At 38.3% G+C, this 10,582-nt stretch overlaps 1 protein-coding gene across 1 annotated transcript; it reads right to left on the minus strand.

The window, feature by feature from the left end:
* Positions 1-670: 670 nt before the first annotated feature.
* On the minus strand, positions 671-7,186 carry LOC134405920 (vomeronasal type-2 receptor 26-like). The gene is made up of 5 exons (XM_063137170.1): positions 7,125-7,186; positions 4,545-4,836; positions 2,813-3,040; positions 1,665-1,791; positions 671-1,572 (listed from the first exon to the last, which is right to left on the minus strand). The coding sequence occupies exons 1-5, from the start codon at positions 7,184-7,186 to the stop codon at positions 671-673; spliced, it is 1,611 nt and encodes a 536-aa protein (XP_062993240.1).
* Positions 7,187-10,582: the final 3,396 nt, after the last annotated feature.

The raw sequence follows: 10,582 nt of genomic DNA on the forward strand, positions 1-10,582 counted from the left end.
GTGTAATAAGCCTAGATCTCATGACATTGAGCACTATAGCTTGCTCAGATTGGCTAATTTCATTACCATGTTTCATGGCACACCACATCCTATTGCGGGATAATTGAAGAAGGCCAACAGTATGGTAAGTAAGGGGGAATCTTAAAATTGGTGCAAGGTGAGTAAGCATCCAAGTTGAACACAAAACCAAAGAATAATCTCAGGATGTAGCAAAGAACAGGGATCAGTGTTCACAATGCAAGACAATGGCCCCGTTCAGACAACACGTTAATCCATGCTGCTTAACCACAAAATGTTTAACAGAATGCATTAACCTTACTGAATTCCATTAACCATTTTGTTGTTAAGCAGCATGGTTTAGCGTGTTGTCTGAACTGGGCCAATGTGTTACAAAAATCTCTTTGGACATTTGTATAATCCTTGGAAGAAGCCCTAGTACTACAGAATGAGGGTGAAATTCATTGAACTTTTCATTAATAAAATCATTCACAGCATCTTTCAGTGATTCTCTTTTTTTCTGTGAAATCTTAATATTGAAAGAAGATTTGCAGAGAGATGGAAATATACTTTTAAGAGAATATGAGAATTTAATGTGATATTAAACCACATGCTCCTAAAACCATTGTACAATATACATAACAAGATAGACATGTTGGAGAAAACAGATTATTTAATGCTTATGCATGATTAATTGCTTTTTGCTGTTCAATTCTGGCCTCAATAAAATGATGTAACATTTTGGGCAAAAGATGCATCCCAGTAAGCCAGCACTGGAGAACAAGATGGAGAAGATCTCCACAGCCACCATGTCTCTTCCTCTTGTACTAAAGTAAGTTGGGACAAAGGAGATCCACACACTACAAAACAGCAACATGCTGAATGTAATGAACTTGGCTTCATTAAAACTGTTAGGTAATTTGCGGGCTTGGAAGGCCACAATGAAACTGACAATGGCTAGGAAGCCCATGTAGGCGAGGATACAGTAAAACATGGTGACTGAACCTTCATTACATTGCAGAATGATTTCATCAGTTACTGAGTGCATATCTAAATCAGGGAATGATGGAGAGGTAGTCAGCCACAGAGTACAAATGCTTGCTTGAACAAGGGAGCATGGGAGGACAATGCAGTATGCAGGTCTTTTGCCCACCCATTTGCTTAGCCGAGATCCAGGCTTTGTGGCTCTAAATGCAAGAGAAACTATGGTGGGTTTTTCCAGAACACAGGAAACAGCCACTGAGAAGATAATGGCAAAAGTTGGTTGTTGGAGAAGGCAGGTCACTTTCCCAGGTTGACCAAGGAACAGTAAAGAGGAGAGGAAGCAGAGCATGAGAGAGATGAGAAGAATGTATGTGAGATCCCGGTTGTTGGCTCTGACTATGGGGGTATCTCTGTACTCAATAAAAGTTCCTAGTACCAAGGCTGTAATCAGGCAGAATGAAACAGCAGCTGAGGCTAAACTGATCCCTAAAACTTCTTCATAAGATAAAAAGACTATCGATTTGGGGATGCAATTATTTCTGTCAATGCTTGGATACTGATCTTCTGGGCAATTGAAACAGTCCTTCATATCTGAAAAACACAGACAGGTCCCATTTAAATGCCAATTTACCTGAAACAACCAACACTGTCTCATAGGAAAGTCGGAGTACAACATTACCTACCAGTTTGGTTTGATATCTTCCAGTCTGGGCAAGGACCACAATCATAGCAGCAAAACTTTTCTCCTTCTTTCATTTTCTTCTGATTACCAGGGTGACAGCATTCATTACAAACAGAAACAGGAATCACCTATCCATATACAGGAAATATGTTTCAGATAGAATATCAACATATATTGTACATTTAAATATCTGCCTTAGCATTTTTCCATAAAATATGCAAATGAAGCCAGCTGTTGGCTTAAGAGATAGAATTTGTTTATCACCCAGAGCTCTGATATATCATATTTCAATCAGGCATGATTAAGTATTAAACATAATTCAAGGAAACGGTTCATTATTTAAATGTAATAAGTAAATAAATAAATAAATAAATAAATTTTCTCTTCTCCCAGGCAGTTAACAACATATTCTGAGTTTTTAACTGACCTGAGAATAGTTGTTTTAAATGGAGATTGTTGTTATTATGCTTTTGTTGGCTTTAAACTATTGAACATTTGTTTTTAACGCTCACTGTTTTTATCCTTCGTAAACTGCCCAGAGAGCTTCGGCTATGGGGCGGTATATAAATGTAATAAATAAATTAATAAATATTATTCATACACTAATATCTAATATTTCTCTGGATGGATACAGAAAAATTGGTCACTTCAGAGTAGCATCTACCTTTAGGATATACTAAAGAGTACAGAATATTTTCTAGAGTTTGATGAACTTCACTATGCCAAGTTGGGCAGAGTCTGCTATATTTGCTTACCACATTTTGTTAGGAGGAGACACAGGGCTCATCTACACCAGGCAAGATTTTCCACTATGAAAGTGGTGTATAAATGGCCGGAGCCGCACTACTGCTTTACAGTGGTATTGAAGTGCACTGACAACTGTTGGGGCCCATTGACACATGCCATATACTGCTTTCATGCCACTTTCAGAGTGTTATACCCTGCTTGCTGTAGATGTGTCATGGGCCCCAACAGTCATCAGTGCACTTCAGTACCACCATGAAGCAGTAGTGCAGGTCCTGCAGTGCATTTCAATACTGCTATAAAGTAGTAGTGTGGCTCCTGCCATTTATATACCACTTTCATAGTGGAATATCCTGCTTGGTGTAGATGAGGCCCATGTCAGACAACTGAAGCCTGAATCCATACCTGGTTAAAGTGTTTGTGCCACAAAATCATATCCTGATTAAGGATTAGTTCCTTTTCTTCATGTTCATTCAGATTCAGCCTTCCAACTTTGACCCTCTGAAAGGAGTTATTGGCGAATGTGACGATATTCATGATGTCAAATTCATTTCCAATTTCCTTCTTACAATTGAAAGACAATGATTTATTTGCTGAATTGTTAAATGAAATGCCTTGAAGAAACGGGTGGAGCTTGTTAAAAGGGAAAAAGACAAAGAGAGATAATAAGATATTGGGAATTCAATCTGAAATACTTTTTCTGGCTTCTTTTCTTGGAGCAAAATATTATCAGTGGAAAAGGTGCAATACACTTTGTCCCAGTCAATTCACAAAAGAAAAAAAAAGCTGTATGTATTCCCACCTTGAACTAATCAGTTCATTGGAATTATCTTTTTTAGTGGAGATTACCTGCCAGGGCTGCAAAGTTTGAAGATCAACACTTCTTTCAGTCACTCTTGGTCTTTGGCTAGATTTAGTTAAGGACATGGCATGCAAAGCATGAGCTAAAGCATAAACTGCATTATAGATTCCATAGCTGTGGCCAGTCATGTGCATTTCAAAAAGACCTGCAGGAAGTCTCTCTAGGCTCTCCTGTCCAGTACATCTTTCATCAACAGTCACCGATGCTATGGGATCTGGAAGAAAACAGTCAAATGCCTGCTCCCAGAAGTCTTTGAAAAAGTCATTTCCCTGGGTCCAGTAAAAATTTATACTTGGAAGGAATTGCTTGAACCTTGGAAGATCTTCTGAATGAATTGCTAAAGTAATGGCACCTTGGAATAGCTGAAAACCCCAATTTCTCTCAAGACCTGTTGATACGAAATCAATCTGGGTTGTAATGATCCAAACCTTTCCATATTGCACACCTGTCTTTTCAGAGTTGGACAGAAATACTGTTGTCCTCAGCCATGAAAGGGTCAAAGAGTTCCCATAGATAATGAATATATTGGCTTTATCATCTGCGAAATCTTGATGCATTCTTGCTAATAACTCATAAACATTACTCAACTGATCCATACCAGGTTTTTGTGTGATTCTTCTTGTAAAGGCTGAGCATATCCCATTCTGGAAAAACAAGAATTCCATGGTCTTCAAGAAATGTTCTCCACTATCATCATCCACAACAAAGAGTCCAACCCATGTCCATCTGAAATACTGAAGTAAATGGACAATCCCCATATGCTGATGTGCTTCATTTGGGACCATACGGTAAAAGGAAGAGGCCTGAGTTGTTTGAATATTCTCGGAGGAAAATGAGCCATATATGAGCTAAATGAAAATATACAGATAATGTACAGATATGCAAGGAGCAGTCTTTGAGTTCATGCTTATTAATTTATTTACAATAATTATATTCTGTTCCATATATAAACAAATTCAGGAGCTGTGGACAATAAGAGATAAAATAGTACAAAGACAAAAAAAGAATAAAACACCACACACACACACACATCATAATGCCAATTAAAGCGATGGCATGTTGTTGTTTATACAATGCAGATTTATTAAGAACTTTAATATTTAGTAAGAGGTAGCCAAGGACATTTCCATTTGACCTTTCACAACCTATGGAAATAGAATGTATTTCCCCATTATTTTTCTATCAGAGATACTGCTGACTTCTGAATCAAAATCTCACTCTCTGAATTTCAAAACAAGTGTATAATTTCTGTAGACCGCCATTCACTGATGCTACCTGTGGAATCTTGTAGAGTTCTAAGATGTCGGCCATTTGGAAGGAGGTATCAGAGCCAAGTCCGCCAATGATCCCTAAGAATGTTTTCTTGAATTCACATTTGTAGTTGGGGACAAACCTATGGGACTTAAAGAGAAGGTCCAATGTGGCCCGATAGGTCATCCTCGCATCATAGTAGCTGTCATAGATATGGAACCCAAGAGTGATGTTGGGCAAGATCCTGGCATCCTCATTAATCTCTTTTATGGCAAACACCAACGCTAAGATATGCTGGTAGAACTTGGTCAGTACACTGCCAATAGAGTTAGTTTATGGTTTGAGGAGAATAAAGATACAATGCAAGAATCCATCATTCCACATTTTGAGTCATTTCTGTCTCTAACTGGCTTTTCCAACATAATAAACATATTCTGCCAGATTGTAATATCTGATGCATAAGAATACAAGACATTTTATCTTTGATACACTGTGTTATCCTTTGAGGGGAGGTGCCACGACACAGGCTCTTTACAACAGGCCTGTCCGTGGACACTCCCTGCTCAAGCTAAGCGCCACCACTTTATGAGCCTGAGGTGAGGGAAAAACACCACCTTTCTACAAACTATGTGGAGAAAGGGGTTAAACAGGAATAATTTCAGGAAAAATAATGTGCTATGAATTATATGTGCTGATGGTGAATTAATGTCAGAACGGGTGTTATATGTATCTAACTGCAGATGATAAATGCCAAGGAGACACGTGGGATTTCTGTGGTAGTAAAACAAACTGGATAAAAATTTATTTCAATGTTCACAAATTTTGTTTCATAATAAAACTTTTCAGACCCTTGTTAAAACCTCTCATCCAATCCTTTCTCTCTTCTCATACATGCTTTCCTTTCTCTCACACCTTCACTCTTGAACTTTCTTTATTATCAGGATTGTTTAATATACACCAACTGACTATCTGCACACTACACTCAAAAGACAACCCTCTTTACCCTGATCCTCTTATTCTCCCCTCGAACCAAAGTTCTTTAAAAACACACCCCTATCACCTCAGTCATTCCCTTATATATATATCCTCCTTCCCCCTCCTAAGATATTCAATCTCCACCCACTCAGGTCAACATTCTAAACACAATAGACTTACAAATCCTATACATACATTAGGGAACTGACTTGTGGGGTGTAACGCCACCGGAGGGTTTGTCTTATTCTTTCTGACCTTACGCTCCTGATGTCTGTCCTGCTAGTTTCGGGGATATCAAAATGTAAAGTTGCTCCTTATTGTAGAATGGCCTCCCCAAGGAGATGCATCAGGCATTGATATTGCAATTGTTTTGGTTTTCATCATATATTGTATGACAAGTTGGATAATACTCTTGCACATTGCCCACAAATATTTTAAATAAATAATTACTAAATAACCTCAATGATGTTTTTCCCTTTTGTTTGACCTTGGGCTGTGCATATCTTTGTGCATGTGTATAAACACATTTACACACACACACACACACACACACACACACACACACACACACACACACAGAGAGAGAGAGAGAGAGAGAGAGAGAGAGAGAGAGAGGGAGGCTTAGGCCATGGCTAGACCAGGTCTATATCCTGGGATCATCCCAGGATCATCTCTGTACATCCAAATGACACACAGGGGATCCCGGGAGCAGGCAGGGATGACCCCTCCATTTGCCTCGGATAATCTTTAGGTCTAACTAAGGCCTCTGATAACAACTGATTAAATGAAATTCCAGTCTAGCCCGTATAAATCTTCTACATTTTCTAAAAAAGGATATTCAAGGGTAGCTATAAAAATGTGTTAGTTTTGCTAAGATGGCCACTACAGAAAATAGAGAATGTTTCTTATCTGAGTAATCCCCATCTTTCAAAATTTATCCCCCAAATTTTCACCTCTGGACTTCCTAGCAAACTGAACTCATAACCTAGGCTAAACTCATAACCTAGGCTTCTCAGTACACTGTGGTGTATCAAGGAAGGCAGGCACTGGCAAACATTATACCCTAATATATACAATTCTTATCAATTTCTGGTATTCCTGAGGAGCATCTGTTGTTATTATTATTATTATTATTATTATTATTATTATTATTATTATTATTATTATTGGCAGATTTCCTTGATTTTTGCATGCTTAATGAAATTTAAAGTGTGTTTTCTATTCATTCTTTTTCTTAATTCTGCAGACTTAAGCCTTAAGTAGATCTAAGGTTTATCCCGAGATCGTCCCAGGGTTATCCATGTTCATGTAAATGACACACAGTATATCCTGGGAGCAGGCAGGGATGACCCCGGGACAATCCCTGGATAAACCTTAGGTCTAGCTAAGGCCTACATGGATATTCTATATCGTTCCCAAGAGCTACTATGTATTAGGATAGAACAATTTCATCTTTCCTGTCATCTTAGTACAATGCAGAGAACTCAAAAAGGAATTGAGATGAAGGACTAGTCGTTAATTGTCCCAGTTTCTCGTGTACTTTCTTTGAGCATCCTTTTACTCATTTAAACAACTTTTGTGACCTGATAAGACAAAGAAAGGGAAGAAGGATATGAAATAATTCTTTACTGTGGAATCTCAAACATCATCTTTGAAGGATATTGACATTTGATATGATTCACAGCTCCCATGGTGAGTTTTACTACTAATTGTAGTGCATGAATACAGCTGTAGACATAATTCTATTGTATATATATTTTGTCTTCAAGAGAAGAAATGGAAAATACTAATGATCAGAACAGGTCAGTTTTTTTTTTTTTTTTAAGGAACAAATTTTTTAATGTTTACCATTTTTAATTGTTGTAAACCGCCCAGAGAGCTTCAGCTGTGGGGCGGTATATAAATGTAATAAATAAATAAATAAATAAATAAATTTGAAAATCCCCCCTTCCATTTCTTAATTTGGTGGGATTGAATGGACTCCCCATATCCTCCCCATTAGCTAAATTGTTTTGTGACAATGTATATTTACTTAGTAGAATGCAGAAAACTAAGACGACGATGACAATGATGATGATGATGATGATGATGATGATGATGATGATGATGATGGAGGAGTGATCCTGGGTTGGACCAATCCTCCATACACTTTCTTTAAGCAATATCTTATATTACAAAAATGTGTTTTGATGGAAGACGCACAATGGAGACGAGAGAGAAGAAAAAATCCTTACTGTGGAATCTCAAACAGATCCTGCGAAGGATGATCCTTGAATGTGAGTTCAAAGAAATGATAAAAGATGTGAGAAGCAACCCCACCAATTATGATTTCACCTGGGAGATACCACTCATGAGGAACAGGGAGAGGGTTATTCATGAGGCACTTGGTGGTACTTGGTACTTTGCACAAAATGGGAGCCAGTCGAAGGAGGACCATCAGTAGCCATAACATCTTTTTTGGACTGTCACTTGAGGCACAGGTGAACTCAGTGGCAAAGAGCACCTTTTATCAACTTAGGTTGATATACCAACTACGCCCTTCTCTGGACAGAGATAGCCTAGCTACAGTTATCCATGCTCTGATAACCTCTCGTTTGGATTACTGCAATGCGTTATACGTGGGGCTGCCTTTGAAAATGGTCCGGAAGCTTCAGCTGGTACAAAACAGGGCAGCCCGTTTACTAACAGGGACTGGCTGGCAAGATCGCATTACGCCAGTCCTTTCACAACTTCATTGGCTGCCAGTCCAGGTCCGGGCCCGATTCAAAGTGCTGGCATTGACATTTAAAGCCCTAAATGGTTTGGGGCCAGGTTATTTGAAGGAACGCCTCCTCCCATATGTACCTGCCCGGACCTTAAGATCGTCTACAAGGGCCCTTCTCCGTGAGCCCCTGCCAAAGGAAGTGAGGCAGGTGGCTACTAGAAGGAGGGCTTTCTCCGCTGTGGCACCCCGGTTGTGGAATGAGCTCCCCAGAGAGGTCCGCCTGGCGCCTACACAGTACTCCTTTCGTCGCCAGCTGAAGACCTTTTTATTCTCTCAGTATTTTAACACTTAATTTTAACTTAAATTTAAATTTTACTTTTCTAACTCTGTTTTTTAATCTTATATCAATTTTGCTGCGTGGTTTTATACTGGTTGTGCTTTTTATATTGAATTTTGTAATTGTGCTTTTAACCTGTTGGTTGTTTTATTATGGTTTTAATTTTTGTGAACCGCCCAGAGAGCTTCGGCTATTGGGTGGTATAAAAATGTAATTAATTAATTAATTAATTAATTAATTTTTTTTTGTGAAAGCTTCTCTCTAAGTAGGCTCTGCTGTATCAATAGACAGGATCTGCCTGTTCATCTACATTGGAGGGTGCTTGTGTCTGCCAAAACACATCTTAAAGTGATATGTCTCAGTCTTAATTTTAGCTTCTGAAGAATTACAAATGCCTAGGAGTCTAGCTTAGATTTCCGAGACTGCAATTCCAAGCCAGGTTGAAAACATCAAAGGGAGAGGAATGATTTCAGAGATTATTTCTGCCTGCCTCCTTCTCCTACCCCCTGGTCTCACTGGCACATGGGTTTTATTCATTACCACTTCCAGCCTTGCTTATTGAATGAGCGCATTTTGAAAAGCGCTGAAGCTTTTGATAATTGAACTAATTATATGGATTTCTATAATTACACTAGAAAATTGCCGCTTCTGTCCTTTGCACCTCAGTGGTAAAAAAAAATAGGACTCTAAAAAAATACTTACTTGATCCCCTCCCCCAGTGTGAAATTGATCTAGTAGTTTGAACATTTTTTCCCATGAAACTGTCTGCTCTCCACCCCACCCCACCCCACTCCTGTCTCCATTTTGTTTGGCTGATTCATAGCATGGCTACTTAGATGTAAGAGCCTGCTTCTGAATCTGCCATCGTGATCACGTGTATATATATTTTCTGTATATGTTCAACTGTTGTGCAATATAATGGTGATCCTGGGTGAATGACAAAGAAAGAAGTCACTATTTATATAATCCAGAACATTCCTTTCTGGTCAAAGCAATTACCTACCCTCCCAAAGAATTTCACCTGACTTTGACCATCAAAGTTTGATAAGATTTGGAAACTAGCTTTAAATGATAAGTTGACACAACATTGCAGGTTAGCAAGAGGAGAAATAGCATCAGATACATTTGTGGAAAACTGGTTGGACTTTTTCACATTTATTAATATGAATCCTGGTGAACCTAGACCCCCAATGACTCAGGAATCCTTTTGGTCAGAGGTTCTAACTTAACCTGCATCTTTTTCTGTACCAAGTGCTTATTGAAGGAATGAACACCCATGCTTTTTTATAGTGGTGCTGTGGAAATATTTATATTGTTGTTGAGTGTTTTCTTTTACTCTCTGTGTTTATTGTATTTGTCCTTACTTGAAAATCAATAAAAATAGTATTAAAAAAAAGTTTCAATTTTGAGGTGAATATACCAGCATAGGGTTGGCCCTTTTTTATTTGGTACAAAGCCCTCTTAGCAAACATGTTGGTACTTTTTTGCTTTTTTCCTCACATCAAGCAATAATTGAGCAAGCTTAAGGGGGCGAAATCCAGTTTTATTCCACATTCTAGAGGGATCAATGAATCTGTCCGTTTTGTGTTTCTCCCTGTCATTTTCCCAATCATAGATTCAGTTCATCCTAAAATTTGAAAAAAAATTATCCAACCATAACTTTGGTTCATCCAGAATTGAGAAGGAAGTTTGTATAAACATGTAAATGGATACTGGTGTGCACTTTCCCCTAATAAAAACAGTTTTGTATGCATTCTTTTGATAGGATGATTTCTCTGTAAAATCCAGAGAAGCATGAATGACAAAGGATCACTCTCAGTTTGCACATTTTCACAACTGTGAAATTGGGTAAGTTTTCATAAAATGCGAACTGAACAATTTCTCACCCATCCCTAGCTTTCTATGGTGAGCAAACACTAACAGTAAAATGAGGCCATAAGGTGAAGCAAATATTTTGGAATAATAATCAGAGTGAAACTCTGAATGAAGGTCTATTAACAGATTAGCATCATCACTTACAGTGCAAATTTACTGAGGGCACTTAGG

The sequence above is a fragment of the Elgaria multicarinata genome, chromosome 11 (assembly GCF_023053635.1).
Source record: "Elgaria multicarinata webbii isolate HBS135686 ecotype San Diego chromosome 11, rElgMul1.1.pri, whole genome shotgun sequence".
Classification (NCBI taxonomy): domain Eukaryota; kingdom Metazoa; phylum Chordata; class Lepidosauria; order Squamata; family Anguidae; genus Elgaria; species Elgaria multicarinata.